General features: G+C 36.6%; 2 protein-coding genes across 2 annotated transcripts in view; both read left to right on the top strand.

Moving 5' to 3' along the window:
* LOC104850042 (probable ubiquitin carboxyl-terminal hydrolase FAF-Y) overlaps positions 1–9,855 on the top strand; it is a 53,493-nt gene extending 43,638 nt beyond the window's left edge. The window contains exons 15-22 of the mRNA XM_033760577.1: positions 677–862; positions 1,191–1,411; positions 1,494–1,582; positions 5,059–5,215; positions 5,365–5,577; positions 6,075–6,107; positions 6,408–6,500; positions 7,722–9,855. Of these exons, the coding sequence (XP_033616468.1) occupies positions 677–862; positions 1,191–1,411; positions 1,494–1,582; positions 5,059–5,215; positions 5,365–5,577; positions 6,075–6,107; positions 6,408–6,500; positions 7,722–7,859 (1,130 nt within the window). The 3' untranslated portion in view covers positions 7,860–9,855. The remainder of the gene's footprint in view (positions 1–676; positions 863–1,190; positions 1,412–1,493; positions 1,583–5,058; positions 5,216–5,364; positions 5,578–6,074; positions 6,108–6,407; positions 6,501–7,721) is intronic.
* Positions 9,856–10,176: 321 nt separating this feature from the next.
* Positions 10,177–16,540, top strand: part of LOC104850040 (ATP-dependent RNA helicase DDX3X) — a 34,544-nt gene continuing 28,180 nt past the window's right edge. The window contains exon 1 of the mRNA XM_010606749.2: positions 10,177–10,194. The gene's annotated coding sequence lies outside the window, so the exon portion shown is untranslated. The remainder of the gene's footprint in view (positions 10,195–16,540) is intronic.

Raw genomic sequence — 16,540 nt, 5'->3', positions numbered from 1 at the left:
AAAAAAAAAAAAAAAAAAAAATCTGAAAACTGTTTCTTAGCTTCAAGCCAAGAAAGGTGAGACATTAGAAATGAGCAAATAAACTGGAACCTGGCATATTTTTCCCTAACAAGTAAAAAATAAACTACTCATTTTTTTATAAAAATAAAGTTTAGCTTCTGTATTACCTTATAGAATTGGTAACAGAATTTATTCTAAACTCTCTAAAATCTAAAAAATGTACATTTCCCCCTACACACCAGTATAATTCTAATGCCAAATTCATAATCACTTCACAGACCTTTGTGATTTGGTTTGGTGTTTTCATTTGATTTTTTTCACTTGATTTTTAGTACTAGGGTTTTAATCCAAAACCTTCACATTGAGCTGTATCTCTGATTCATTTGGGAGCAGATTGGTTTTGAGATAGTCTTGGTAATTGACTTAACTTGCTCAGGCTGGGCTAAAATAGGATCTTCCTCAGCCTTCCAGAGTGCTGGGATAACAAATTTGTATATGCCACCACACCCAGCTATTTTTAGTTATAATCAGTAGTTTCATTTTTGTCTATTTTATCTATATTCTCTTCAGCCTGAACAGAGACTCCTTACTTAAGCAGCTGTGGTAATTACTTGTTTTAGTACTGCAGTGTTACCCATTCTAAATTTTACACCTATTTTTCTCCCCTTTTTTATAGGCATGGAAGAAAAGACACAACTTCTGAAATTGAATGTACCTGCTACCTTTATGCTTGTATCTTTAGGTGAAGGATCGGGTGTTCCAATCAAATACCAGTATGCTGAATTAGGCAAATTATACACAGTAGTATCTCAGTTGATCCGCTGTTGTAGTGTCTCATCAAGAATGCAATCCTCAATTAGTGGTAACGTAGCATGCTTTATACTGTAATCATATATTTTTTTCTTAATAATACTGTGCATAGTATTGGCTGAAAATAAGATTTATAAAAATAAAGAATATGAAAGGTCTATGCTTTTGGAATTTTGTAATTAGCTTTATTACATGTTTTAAAGAGAAGAGACCTTTTTAAATTCACATACCATAATATATACTTGATGTATAAAATAGTTGGTTTAAGAATTTTTAACTATTTTTTCTTTAGTTTTACCATATATTTTCTTAGTTCTGATCATATTAGTAAAATTTTTGTGCTTAAATTTAATAATTTATTAATTTTTAACTATTTTTAGGTAATCCCCCTCTTCCCAATCCTTTTGGTGACCCTAATTTATCACAGCCTATAATGCCTGTCCAGCAAAATGTGGCAGATATTTTGTTTGTGAACACTAGTTATGTGAAGAAAGTTATTGAAGACAGCAGTAATTCAAAAGAGACCATCAAGTTACTTCGATTCTGCTGCTGGGAGAATCCACAGTTCTCATCTACTGTCCTGAGTGAACTTCTCTGGCAGGTTAAAGAAAAATAAATATTTACATGTCTATAATTTTATTTACATTCTTTTAAGTAACTCATTGTGTTGTACCTGTTTTTAGGTTGCATCTTCATACACCTCTGAGCTCCGGCCATACTTGGATCTCCTTTTGCAAATTTTACTGATTGAGGACTCCTGGCAGACTCATAGGTAGATGTTCTGTTGCTACTCATCCAATCACAATTTTTCAAGTTCTAGAAATAACTGCAAATGCTACTACCTCAATATATATTTTCTTTTTGGAACAGGATTTAATACTTTATTCTAAGTAACATTAAGTTATCTAAAAATCCATAGCATATAAGTAGTTTTGTGAGTTTTTGAGAAATCAAAGTGGTAAGGAAGTTTTTATAATTGAAGTTATCCTATTACAAGGCCTTTAAACATGCTTTAAAATTCCTTCATGTGGGGCCAGGATTTAGCCCTGCTCAGGATAATGGTGTAGAGTTTGCTGCCTAGCTCTATTCAAAGCCCACCTTTTTTCCTTCCAGATGATCTCATAGTCACTTATTTTAAGAAACAGAAAGGAGGCCAGCCATGCTGGCATATTCCTATAATTGCAGCACCCAGGAGGCTGAGGCAAGAGGATCTCTGAAAGTTCAAGGCTAGCCTGGGCTGCACAATAAGAGCTTATTCCAGGATTTTATTTTTTTTTTAATCCATTATGCTGAGCAGCTGATGCAAAAGAATCAAAAGTTTCAGCTAGAGCTATCCTGATGAATACAATTTAGCAAAGCCTTGTCTCAAAAAAGAATAGAAGGGCCACAGATTTAACTCAGTGGTTCCACTGCCTGCCTCGCAAGTGAAAGGACCCAAATTTACTCCCCGGTACAAAAAAAAGATGTCACTCGATACCTAGGCATTGAATTTAATCTCAAACAGAAAACTATACATCTTTTCACTCGTGAGTTATAGAAAAACCTGAAAATAAAAACACTAAAAGTAACACTAGTCTTTGTTTTGTTTTGTTTTTTTGAGACAAGGTCTTGCTTTGTATTTCAGGCTGGCCTTTAACTCACTTAGAATAGCCTAGGCTGGCCTTGAACTCGCTGTATAGGCCAGGTTTGCCTCAAAGTCATGGCAGTTCTCCTGGCTCAACCTCCCAGGTACTGGGATTATAATGACACCTGGCGTCTTGCACTGTAATATCAGGTACTTAGTTTTTGTTTTTGTTTTTTGAGACGGGGTTTCACTACATAGTTGAGACTGACCTGGAACTCACTTTGTAGCCCAGGCTGGTCTTGAACTTTCCGCGATCCTCCTGCCTCAGTCTCCCAAGTGCTGGGATTACAGGCATGAGCCACTACACCTGGCTCTCTCAGATACTTAGGACAGTGAGGCAAGAGGATCCCAAGTTCAGGCCTATCCTCAGCAATTTAATGAGACCCCTGTCTCACTGAAAATTTTCATAGGATGGGGATATAGTACAGTGCCCAGTACCAATTTTTAAAAGCTTTTGTTCAAAAACTGATTGCTGTGAAACAAAAATGTTAAAAACATTCTTAAACCATGTAATCATTTACGACATAATTTCAATACTTAGATTCAGGTGGTTTTTTTGTGTTTTCATTTTATTAGAATATCATTTTTACTGTTTTTGTTGCCTGTGTGACTTCAGATATTTGATTTAATTACTTCCTGTCCTTTTTTAACCAAGGAAATCATGATAGCTGAATTAAGTGCTGATAATAATAACTCAGCAGTGGAGCACTTTCCATAAAACACACTGTGAATAGCGAACTTTTATGTACAAAATTAGTAAAGTATTTATAAAGCATTTACCAGGAACTGTTCAACAGAATATGACAGTGTATCGAGAGGAATATTTTTTCTCAGAAGTAATTAAACTCCGAAAAATTCCAGTTTCCAAGCAAGGCTTTTATTATAATTATGAAAAAACTTAGCATTTGACTTAGAATATGTTCCTTTATTAAAGGTATAGATGTAAAAGAAGTTTTTTTACTTATGTTCTATCTCAGTAATGATTCCAAAAAGAAGGTATGATTTTGCCTATAAATAATGTTTTAAAATCATGACTGGGATGAACATGGGCTAGCTAGAGCTAAAATGAAGTTATTGATCAATCATCAGCCGGATTGTGTTAGTGCCAGTGTGGGTGTAAGAGATGTGCTTTACCTATCATGTATATATATTCCTTGTTCATTTGTTTGGGGTATTTTGTTTTGATTTATTTTATTTTCCCGTGGTATCAGGAATTGAACTCAGGACTTCGTGCTTGCCAGGCAGGCACAGTGCCACTGTGCTAAATCCCTGGCCCTGTGTATATACTCACTGTTGGAATTCAAGTTAATTTTCCACTGCCTGATTATTTTAATTTTTCAGTTACTGAATCCCTGATTTTACATCCTAAAAAAAAAAAAACAAAAAAAACAAAAAATAAACCAACTGTGACTAAAATATTCCATTATCTCTATCTAAAGTAGTCTTGAAAAAAAGAAGTGTGGTCACTTTTAATAATGCACTTAACAGGCCAGGGATGTAGCTCAGTGGTTCTGCCACGTGCCTCTCAAATAGAAGGTGGTAGTGGTGATGCACCTAAGTTACTATAGCAAAATCTTTCTCATTTTGGTTTTGTGTTTTTTTGTCTGTTTCTGTGTGTGTGGTGCTGAGAATGGAATCAGAGCTTTTCTTTGCACAGAGCTATACAACCCTGTTCCTTTTTTTAATGTTTTTGCTTTGTTGTTTTTTGCTTTGTTTTGTTTTTTGTTTTGGTTTTTTTGTTTTGTTTTGTCTTGGTTTTTGGTTTTTTGAGACAGGATCTCACTATGTAGTTGAGACTGACTGTGGAAATCACTGTGTAGCTGGTCTTGAATTCAGTGATTCTCCTGTCTCAGCCTCCTGAGTGCTGGTACTACAGGTGTGTGCCCCACGCCCGGCTTCAGTAAATTTCTTACACACGCCTGAGATTTTTCAGTCCTTTTGCCAGCTCCCCAAGTTGTAGCATGTGCCAGTGTCCCAGCTAGCAAAATCACTTTGAATTAATTTGACAAAAGGTCAAACCTTTGAATAAGCCAGCTCCTTCACTTACTATTCTTAATATTTTGAGAGAGATTTATCCTCTTTCTTCTTGATTTCTCAGCTTCTAAGTGAGTTTTCTACTGCTTCCTGATTAAAGAAATTAGCTCTAGAAATACCCTGGGTGACACACAAGTACCAAATGTTAGTTGCTTCTAAGCCAGGTGTGGTGGCACACGCTTGTAATCCCAGCACTTGGGAGACTGAGGCAGGATGATCACTGTGAGTTTCAGACCAGCCTGGGCTACATACTTCCAGGTAAATCTCAACTGCATAGTGACACCCTGTCTCAAAAAAAACAAGCAAACAAAAAGTAGATGGATGGATGGATGGATGGACGGACGGATGGACGGACGGACGGACGGGTGGATATATATATATATATGTAGATGTAGATATATCATTGATCATTTGGTTCATTTCAGCTCTAGCTAAATTACAACTTTATACAACCCATGTTCATCTTAGTCATGATTTTAAAACATTTGTAGGCAAATTCTTACCTTCTTTTTGGTATCACTACTGAGGTAGAACATACATATATTAGTTTCTTCTAGATACTACAAACTGTGTGTCTGTTTCTTTTTTAGAATTCATAATGCTCTTAAAGGAATTCCAGATGACCAAGATGGACTTTTTGATACAATTCAACACTCTAAGAATCACTATCCAAAAAGAGCGTATCAGTGTATAAAATGTGTGGTTGCTCTTTTTAACAATTGTCCTGTTGCTTACCAAATTTTACAGGTGAGAGATACTACAGGTTTATATTATGCTGAGTCATAATTTTAAAAGAAAATACCAGCAAAGTTTTGGGAATTGTCATTTTAAATTGGTGTTGAAAATTACTCTTTTTGTTGTTGTTTTTGCAAATCTAGTTCTATTTTCTTTTGAAGGGTAATGAAGATCTTAAAAGAAAATGGATATGGGCAGTGGAATGGCTTGGAGATGAACTTGAAAGTCACCCATATACTGGCAGTCATCAGTATACTTACAACAACTGGTCTCCTCCAGTACAAAGCAATGAAACATCAAATGGTTATTTCTTAAAAAGATCACATAGTGCTGGGATGACACTTGCAAAAGCTTGTGAGCTCTGTCTAGAAGAGGTAAGAAAAAACTATTGGCAATAGGTAGAAATAAATACATTATTCCACAGGCTTATGTATTATGATTGCATTTTATATATTTATGTATTATGTATTAATGATTGTATTTTTTTAAAGTTACAGTTTTGCTTGCTTAAGTAGTTAGCATTGATTGATTTGTTCTTAAATTGACCATGTCGTTTCTTTTTGAAAAAATGTACATGAAATTGTATTTTAAAATTGTGTTGTCTAAGCTGGTCTTGGTGCCTCACACCTATAATCCCAGCACTCTGAGAGGTTGAACAGGAACAACTCAAGTTTGAGACCAGCCTTATCTAAAAATTAAAATGGCAACAAAAGATAGGGTGTAGTGCTTCCTGCTGTCATAGTAACCACAAATCCCCAGTATTTTAAAAAAGTAAATGTAAGCCAAAAAAAATTCAATTCCTTTCCCCCCGGGGTTTTTTTTTTTTGGTTGGTTGGTTGGTTGGCTAATTGGGGTTTTTTGTTTGTTATAGTGGGGATCGAACTCAGGGCCTCACTCCTGCCAGGTAGGCATTGTGCTGAGCTACATCCCTAGCCCTGTTTTCCTCTTGCTATAAATTACTCTATTTAAAAATGGAAAGATTGGATGTCAGCTTTGTTTAAAAAGTTTTCTTTTAATTTAAATGAAGTTACTGTGATACGTACCCATGAATCCTCTTACTCAGAAACATAAGTTTGAGGCTACTTTGTGCTACAAGGCTATTTAGTGAAAGTATCTCCACAGCAACCAAAAAAACTTTGAGATCAGGAATAAATTTGAAGTTATTTTCATAATCACATTCTCAATCTGTTCAAATTTTAAATAGGAGCCAGATGACCAAGATGTTCCAGATGAGCAAGAGCCCTCTCCACTAGAAGATGCATCATTGTATCATTCACCTGGAACTCAGAGTCAACAGGTAAACGTAGATGTTTTCAGTTTTGTTGCCCAAACTAATTTTTGTGCCTTTTTGTAAAGATATTTTTTCCTTACCTGTTTGTGACAGTTATAACTATAAAGTGCTGATTTATCTATTAAGATCAGCTTCGACAAGGTAATCAGAAGAGTAAAATGGGATCATAATGCAACATGCTTCTTCAACCCATAGTGTTTTCTATCCAGTAGACACCCTAGTGTGCTCTACTTAGCTATAGTTCATAAATTGTATACCTCATGTGAATGGAAATCTTGATTACTTGGCACAGAGATTCAGTGGCCTTAAAGAAGTTTTTAAAATATCAGTAATTTTTTTCAATACACTTGGGAGGAAACTAAATGAAAAAATATAAATGAAAAGCCAACTGTGGTGGCACATACCTGTAATCCCAATACTCAGAAGGATGAGGCAGGAGGATCACAGTGAATTCACTATACAATCCAGGCTGGCCTTGATTTTTGCAGTGATCCTTCTGCTTCTGTCTCCCAAGTGCTGGGATTACAAGTGTGAAGCCCAACTAAACAAGGTTCTCCCCGCCGCCCCACTTTCCAAGGATCAGACTCAGGACCTTGTGCTTGCCAGGTAGGCATGGCACCACTGAGCAACATCTGCAGTCCAGAACTATTCCTTTCAGCATAGCAAATGGTGATGGAAAATTCGTAAACATCTTTTCTATGAAGATAAAGTTAAAACAACACATTTTTACCTTTGATATAGGAATCAGTTATGTTTTTTTGTTGGGCGGTGTTGGACTAAGAATTAAACCTAGCACTTTACACATGTTAGGTAAGCATTCTGCCACCAAGCTGCTTTTTGTTTAGCAGAGTGCAGTGGCATATACTTCATATACTTTTTTCTTTTTTTGATTCAGGATCCAACTCTAGACTGTGTGCTTGAGAGGCAGGTGGCAGAACCACTGAGCTAAATCCCCATCCATCCCAGCAAATACTTATAACCCCTGTGTTCTGGGAGACTGAGTCAGGAGGCTCACAAATTTAAGCCTAACCTGAGATCATGTGTTTGTGAAGCCATCTCAGAGTTTTAAAAGGTCGGGGGGGGGGGGCCTAGGGATCTATCTCATTTCAAAGAGTGTGGGTTCAATCTTCAAATTGGTACTTTTAGGCAAACTTTAGTTTGTGATTTAAAGTTTTAAGTGTAATATATGAAAAGTTTGACATGCAGTTCTCTGTCACTATTTTTTAGAATAACCATGTACATGGACATCCGTATACAGGGCCAGCGGCACATCACTTGAACAATCCTCAACAAAGTGGCCAACAAGTACAGGAAAATTATGAAGGCAGTGAAGAAGTAGCTTCATCTGAAGTAAAAGATCATTGAACGTAATTAACTTTTTAAGAGCATTCATTCAGCATTCTGTGCCTAGTTAATATTTAAGACTAGAAAAACTGTTACAAAGCAATTTGGAGTGGAGAATGTATTCACTATCTACATTACAGAAATTTGCTTTCAGTAAATCTACCTGCAACAGAAAATGTATAGAATTTTGTAATAAATTTCTGATAATAATATGTAAATGGGAGAGATGTACATATTGTTTCACTGTTCTTAAGCAAGAAACTTTTTGAAAATTCAGAAATCTATAAAAACATTAGTTACTTTTCATAATAACATTTTGTGTATTCCATCTTGTTGTCTGCTTTCCATCAGGTAGATCAACTCCCTTATTCAAAACAGACAAATAAAAAGGAATATTAGAGAATCTATCCATGTCAAGCACATCAGTAGTTTCCTGTTCATTCTTTGGTATTGGATATATAAAAGTGATAGGTGACCTTTGAACTACATGGTTGATGTCAAAATTGATGATATAATATGTTTTTTACCTTTTATTCTGTTATTTGGTTAATCACTTCAAAGCTGTGCGTAGTAGAGCATTTAACATGGCTTCACACCCGGTTTCTATTGCCACAGAGATTGAGCTACCTGAATAACAGCAGTATACAAAATTGACTGTCTTGCTCAAAGCTTTTATTCCTTGTTCCTACAATATGTATAAAATGGAGAGAAATAATGACAAGCTGTTTGTGGTTGCACATTTTAAGTTTGACATGTTCCTCATGTTTTTTTTGCGGGGGAGGGTTTGTTTTGTTTTGTTTGGGTACCAGGGATTGAACTCTGGTTCTTGCGCTTTTGAGGCATGCAGCAGAACCACTGAGCTAAATCCCATGTTCTTCATGTTTAATGTTTGATAATTCCATCTTGATGCAGTGAAGACTGTTAAAATACTAGTATTGGGAATTTTAAAATATTAAAACATGCAAATTTTACCTATGGCAGCATACACAGAGCATAAGACAAAAAGCTATTTGTGTTTTTTTTGTTGGTTTTTTTTTTTAATTTTTTTAATTGATGCTTCTGAAACTTTTCTGAATTCCAGTTAAATGGATATCATCACAATCCATAATCTGAAACAGCATGTTGAAATACTTGCCTACTGGCTCAATTTTTTAGAGTTTTCCCTGAAAGCAAGAATTGCCCTAATTCTTTTTCCATTTCACAATTCTTATTGTTTAGATTTAATTTCAGACATAACTTGAAAAGAAGCTGCCAAGTTTAAAGTAATTCTGAAGTACCATTTTAGAGTAAGCATTTGTTTAAAGATTTCGAGAAACTCCTAACTAATACTACATTCAAAAGAGAATTGGTAGTTTTTGAATGTATGCAATATTTTGGAAGCTGTGTCAAAAAATATATATATTCCTGCAAGCAGGTACACCTTGTCCTACTCTTTAAATATTGCACTTTTTGTTTTACAGAAATTGTTTTTGCTGAATTAAATACAATTTAAGAAGATACTTTGTCCTGTGCTTTGTGTGTTTTTTGTTCATTTGTTTGTTTGTTTGTTTGGGTACCAAATATCAAATTTAGGAACTTGCCACTTCCAAGGAATGCAGCAGAAGTACTGAACCCCTGGCCCCTGTGGTGTATTTTTGTTCTTTATTGTGTTGTATTCTGTTGTTGTTTTGTTGTTGTTGCCCTAAACTCATTGTATAACTCAGACTGACCTCGAACTCTCAGCAATCCTCCTGGCTCTGCCCTCTGAGTGCTGGGATTACAGGCTTGAGCCACAATGCCCAGCTCATATGTTGTATTCTTACAGAACATATAGTCAGTCTTGTTAATAGTAAGTATATTCTGTGGAGTCAACACAAACATCAAATTAAATACCAAATTATAAACTTCATGTTCCCGTTGTCTAACACTGTGTAACCTGTAACATGATATATATCTATTTGATGTAGTTTCTCTCCCTGGTATTGGATATTGTGGGCCACAGAGTATGTATTTGGAAATGCAAATTATTAAATTATTGGCCCAATTTGTTATGGTATCTTTTATTCCAAACTTAATGTGATTTTTGTTTCGTCTTGTAATTTGAAGGGTTTTGGTTGGCTGGCTTTGCAATACTAAGAACTGAATTCTGGGCCTTTGATCTTTAGCCCTTAGTTTTTTGTTTTGAGAAAAGGTTTTGCTGAGTCAGTGAGTTGGATGGGTGGGGCTTGAAATTCCCCTGCCTCCACCTCTGAGAGCACCCAGGAGGTTGAGGCCAGAGGATCGCTGTGAGTTAAATGCCAGCCCGAACTACATTGCAAGACCCTATCTCAAAAACAAAATGAATTAAGGACAAGCAGAGACAGAAGAGACATTTTCAGTGAGTTCCAGGGTTGGTTTTTCTTTCTTTTTGGTGGCGGTGGTTGTTTTAGAATTTGGGTCTCTGAGCAATTAGTTTCCACCCTCATGTCCAGGAATGGAGTTTTTAATTGTATGAGCCCAGAGAAAATCCAGCATGGTTGTTAGCACCCACAGTGGTGGAGAATAGTATCAAAACTGCAGTGCTAATGATACTCATAATGACGAGTTATCTATGATTATGATAAAGTACTTAGAATTTATGTTCCTTAGGTTCTGGTCTGAGACCAGGTTGCTTTATGGTCAGAAAGCATATTTTATTATTTCTGGGAGCATTTTATCTATTGCCTCAGCTATTGTTAGTCAAACAGTTACCTAGTAAAGGCGTGAATGAAAGCTAAACCGAGAACAATCCAAGCTTGCCACCATTTTTCAAAGTTAGTATGTCTATCTCAGCTACAATGGAAAGACTGCGGCCAACTCTTAGCAGATCACTAGGTTTTAATAAAGAACTGCTGTGGTTATTCAGCTTCTTGGTTAAACTTTTATATAGTCAAAAAAGCAAGTACTTTGCATTTACTAAGCCTATAATAACTTTTCAGCTGCCTGACAGTAGTATTTACTTGTTCTTTAATGTGTAGACATCACTGTGTTCCTGAACGTTTCATTCTTTCAGCAAAGGGCAAATCTTGATATCTTACTCATTTTTTATCTTTCCACACCATTGTCACTTCATCTATGTACGCTCCAGTATAGGAAATGGAGTTGCCTAGTGGCCATGAGATCACTCTACCGCAAATCTTTGAGTACCTCTCTGGGATTTTTTTATAAGTAACTGGATGCTTGGAAGAAAGCCGGGTGGCTTTTGTCGGAGTGTAATCCTCAATTATTGAAAACTGGAAACCCTTTCAAAGAAAGTCCCTGGATCAGGGGTTCAGTGACTGACACAAGTGACGTATTTCTCAGAAGTAGCTTGTACAGGTTTTTTTCATTAAAACCAAATTTCCTGTAATTACAATTAAGCCAATCAAAAGTGCAAGCAAAAAAAAAAAAAGCTGGAGCGATGCTTTCAACCTGAGGCCCGTCATTGTTGGAACTTTGTCAAGCAGAGGAACTGTGGGCCTCACCACCAGGCTTACATAAAAGCATATCTGTTTTGTAGTGGAAGTCCACTTGTAATAGATGAAGAAAAAGTTAATTTTTTTCCCAGTGAAGTAAGTTTTCTTCATTGTTTAAAAGAGGATGGCAAAATGAGGATTTAGCTTACTGGTTCTGCTGCCTTCCTCACAAATGCAAGGTCCTCAGTTCTGTCCTCAGTACAAAAAATAAAAAAAGGAAGGCATAAGCGTTCTTTATAAAACAGGGAAGTATCTGCTTTTAAACATCACCTGTTATATGTAGATAAATACCTCAAAAAAGAAGCTAATGCCAAAAGGCTTATCCCAATTGCCACGGACTTTCTGGAGACGGTTTTCATCAAATCTACTTTTTTTTTGTTTTGGTTTGAAACAGGGTCTCACTATGTAGTTGGGACTGACTTGGAACTCACTGTGTAGCCCAGGCTAGTCAGAGTCACAGGGATCCTCCCTGCCTCAGTGTCCCAAGTGCTGGGATTATAGGCGTGTGCCACCACACCTGGCTTCATCAAATCTACTTTTAATATCTGGCTTCCGGCTTGTTTGGCAGGGTTATAAAATAAAGTTTAAGCATCAGTGGGAAAAAAAGTGGTATTCTTGGAAATAAGAAACAATCTCTCATAACAAACCTATGACTTAGTAGTAGTAAGCTGTGGCTCCTTTATCAGCCCAAAGATAGCTTCCATTCTGCAGCATTCAAAGTCAGTGATTAGTGGCAACCCACTTTCTAGTCCTATCTCTTCGAAGTTTTCTTTCCCTCAGTAAATTTTTCCTATTCTTATTCTTCATTCTTCCTAGAATTCATTCTTCAATATTAGAGAACACGAACTCACATTTCAGTTATCTAGTAGGTATGGAAGTTGTGACTTTCCTATAACATTTTGGAGGTCTTCCACCAAGATTATTGGTCGGAGTTAGGAGACCAAAACTAGAAAGGTAGCTGGGCTAGGAGGACAGCCATTAATATTTTGGCCCTGGCCCCTCACGTTCTGTAAGATCCAGTAAACAAGGAACCATTCCTATAGGATTCTACATCTTTGAGGCTGCCAAACTCTAAGCGGTCATATAAATGGAATCAGTGACAAATGTGCTAGACTTCTTTTATCAGGGTTCACCAGATTGACCTTGTAAACAGCTCATAATTGCTAAACTAAACAATATGACTTCTATGTTAGGTTCTGTAGTCCCTGGACCTCCTTTATCCTCTTTGTGGGCTATATTCATAGCAGTCTTACTGACCTTTTAATTTGGTCCATACATGCTTAACTGTGTCTTTGGCTTTGTCTCCTCCAGACTTAAAAAGCTATGTAGCTACCAAGGAGACAGTGCCAGGCACTTACCAAGGGTCTTTAGATAGACCCTCTGTAGAGTAACTGCTGATCACGACTATGACCCCCTTCAGCTGGAAGTAGCCAGAGCTGTATTCATCCTTTGTCCCCTCACAGCAGTTAGGGGTACTTCAGAGTGGGGAATATTGCAGATAGGTAAGTTAATTAAATAACTTTAGGGAGTTAGACAGGACCACCATCAAGGAGTCAACACAGCAAGGAGCCAACGTGGAGGACGGTAACATTCACTAAAGGGCAGAATTGTGAAAGAGAAACTATTATACCTTTGTGTTTCCCCTGGGCATGAATAGCAGTGATGGATAATTCCAAATAGGTTTCAGTCACCTGGGTGTGGGTCTTTCCAGGAAATATCCCTGATCCCCAACCTTGCTGAAATCCTTCTACACTTGCTGTGTGACTGGAGTCTCCATTTAACTCCCATTTAATGAATATTACCTGGGCGACTCTACTTGTAATCTTATTAGGTGGTCATGGTTTTACCCCACCTCATGCCCACCTTGTAATTTTGCCACTGTGTCTTACAGTTTTGTCCCACTTTGTAACCACCTTACCACATGGCTTTGCCGTATAAAACATCTTGGAGAAGTGGGATGTGCAGGCAACCCATGTTCTGGTCCCCATTCTTTCTTGGTTTTCTTTCTTTCCCTCAAGTTATTCCTACTCCAAAAAAATGACAGTGAATAAATATTTGTAGATTGACTATATATAGAGTCACTAAGTTATTTACTCTTAGTCCATTTAGTGAAAAAGGTTCTTTAGGAAACAGACAGGAGTAGTCCACAAAATAATGAAACTTTTACTCCATACTCTAGTTTCTTGGTTCTGTTTTGTCTATGTAGATTATGGTTCTCAGTAACCTGCAATCATAGAGGTACTGTTATACCATAGTTTTACCCACTGATAGAAGTCCTGAGGCTTACAAACCATATGTCACTTGGAAGCCAGATCCTAATACAGTGAGGACCCAGCCCCTCCCTCAGGTTCCCTTATTGGAGCTTTAAGTCAAGACACAGGCAGCCAGGTAGGAACATAGGTGAATTTTATAGTAAGTAAGTGTGGAGATGTATGCCTTCACATGAGAAGACTGGCATTAGTACCACAAAATAATCTGCACCAAGTGTGAGTTTAGGTACCTTTTATTAGGACTAAGAAATTACTCATGGTTTGAGGAAGTGTGGTGATTACAATGCTTATCAACATTCCCATTAGAGGTTAGTTTAGAATGTTGATATTTCAAATATATGTCACCTTTATTAAGATATAATTTACATAGCAGGTTTTAAGTGTATATTTGCTACGTATTGACAAATCTTTAACCATATAGTCACCTCAATCAAGATACAGAAGATTGCTACTACCAGAGAAAATTATCATGCACCCCTTTCAGAAAATTCTCTCCCCTACCACTTACTTTGTATTTTCTACATAACTACTTTGTATGTTTTGTCTCCATAGTTTTTTCTATTATATAGCCACATATAAATGTAGTAATTGTTCTCTTCTTGGGTCAATATCTATGAGACTCATTTGTGTTGTATGTGTTAAATATTTTGCCCTTTTTAATTGATAAATAGTATCCATTCAGGGATAAACTACAATTTATCAGTTTATCTGTTATTGGGCTTGGGTTGTATTTAATTTGGGACTATTGTTGTGTTTTGTTATTTGTTTATTTTTTGAGACAGGGTCTCACAATGTAGTTGAGACTGACCTGGAACTCACTATGTAGCCCAGGCTGGTCTTGAACTCACAGTGATCCTCCTGCCTCAGCCTCCCGAGTGCTAGGATTACAGTCATGCGCCACCATGCCCAGCTCAAATTTGGGACTATTATGAATAAAGCTGTATGAGCATTATGAACAAGTCTTTTTTTAAAATAGTTGCTGTATATATTTTCAGTTCTCCAGTAAATAGTTTGCTGGATCATAGAGTAGATGTAAATTGAAACTTATAATAGTTTTTTAGGTATTTTTGTATTAGTACATGTTTGCAGTACATGTTTACATACCTTGTGAGGAGTTGGTATATGTACATATCTTAATTCCTTTTTTTTACTTCCTTTACCTCCCTTTCCTCTCCCTTTGTCTCTTGAACCTCTTGCATTTGAGAAAAATCTATGTCTACTTCTTCTTATCTATCTTTTATTTTGCTCTTTATTTGTAGTTTGGATTTCTCATTCAATATTTAAGCCTATGCATTTGATTTATTTCACTAAACATTATGGTCTCATTTTTCTTCAGATGACTCAAAATTATCTTTAAAGCAGAGTAGTATTCCATTCATTGTGTGTAAATACCACATTTGTGAGCCACTCAACCTGTTCCTGGCCATATAGGCAGCTTCCAAGTTTGCATTAGAAATTGTACTGCAATGCACAGGTGTGTAAGTATCACTAAAATACAATGTCTTCGGTTCTTTGTGGGGAATGACTGTCAAATGAAATTTCTAGTTTTAGTTTTTGGAGAAATCTCCATACTGATTTTGATTAATGATGTACTAGTATACATTCACGGCAACAGCATAGAATCTCTTCTCAGCAGCCTTATTAGGATTTATTATTTGGATTCTTGATGACAACTATTCTTTCTTGTGTACAATAGAACCTCAGTGTTTTTAAACTTGCATTACCCTAATGGTCAGCAACATTGAATGTTTCTTTATGTGTTCATTGGCCATGTATACTGTCTATTTCACAGGCCTATTTTTAATTGGGTTTTTTATTTTATGGGGTTCTAATTTTGTTGAGTCCTTTATATATTCTAGATATTAGTTCTCTGAGGAATAGCTGAGGAAAAAAATTTCCCCATTCTGTAGGTTATCTACTCTTGTTCTTTCTTTAAATGTGCAGAGGATTTTGATGATTCCATTTGATTTTTGATACTGTTTCTTTTGCAGCGAGGGCTCTGTTAAAAAAAAAAATCCTTGACTATACCTGTGACTTCAAGAGTTTTACCTATTTTTATTTCTAGCAGATAAATGTTTTTGTTTAATATTTAGTTGTTTGATTTTTTTTTTTTTTTTTTTAATTCAGTGCCTGGGATCAAACTCAGGACTGTGCTTGCTCTTAACCAAAAGGCCAAGAGGCAATCGAACTCAAAGCTAAACCCTCAGCCCTGTTTGGTTCATTTTTGATGGAGCAAACTATGAATCCATAAATTTCTATATGAATGTCCTGAGGTATAGTGGTACATGCCTATAGTCCCAGAACTTGGCGGGGGGGGCTGAAGCAGGATCACCATGAGTTCAAGCCATCCTGAGCACAGTGAAAGCCAGTCTGAACACACCTGAGACCCTGTCTTTTTTTCCCCACAAAGTGCCAATGCTTCAATTAAACCTGAGTACTGAGGTTATAGTTTAGAAAAAAAAAAAAAAACAAAAACTAATACACATGACTCATGGGCCAACAGAGAGGGTTTTGTAACCCCACTGTGGCATGTGTGCAATAGGTTCACCACCACCTGTCTAAATGCTTGCCAAAATAATATTGACTGTACGTGTTTGAACTTGTTCTGGTCTCTGTGTTCTGTTCCACTGATACATATTTCTACTGTTACACCAGTACCATGCTGTTTTGCTTATTATCACTTTATGCTGTATTTTGATGACAGCTGATGTGTTGATACCACCACCACGCCCCCTCAGTGGTAGCAAAGTTTTATTGAAAGTAGGCAAGAAATAGGCCCTACAGAGTGAGTTTGGGCCAAGTAAAAGTCGGAAAAGTATATCCTATAGGGTGAGGGTAGGACACCATGCATGAGAGAACACAGTGGCCTCCAGCTTTGTTCTTACTGCACAATGTTGTTTTAACTATTGGAGTAATTTATAATTGCAAACAAGTTTTGGAGCCCCCCCCCACATCCTTTTTTTTTTTTTTTTTTTTTTTT

Source organism: Fukomys damarensis, unplaced genomic scaffold, assembly GCF_012274545.1.
Source record: "Fukomys damarensis isolate Sample0158 unplaced genomic scaffold, DMR_v1.0_HiC HiC_scaffold_41, whole genome shotgun sequence".
NCBI classification, from domain to species: Eukaryota; Metazoa; Chordata; class Mammalia; order Rodentia; family Bathyergidae; genus Fukomys; species Fukomys damarensis.
Note: the sequence above shows the minus strand (reverse complement) of the source record. Positions and strands in the feature narration are given on the sequence as shown.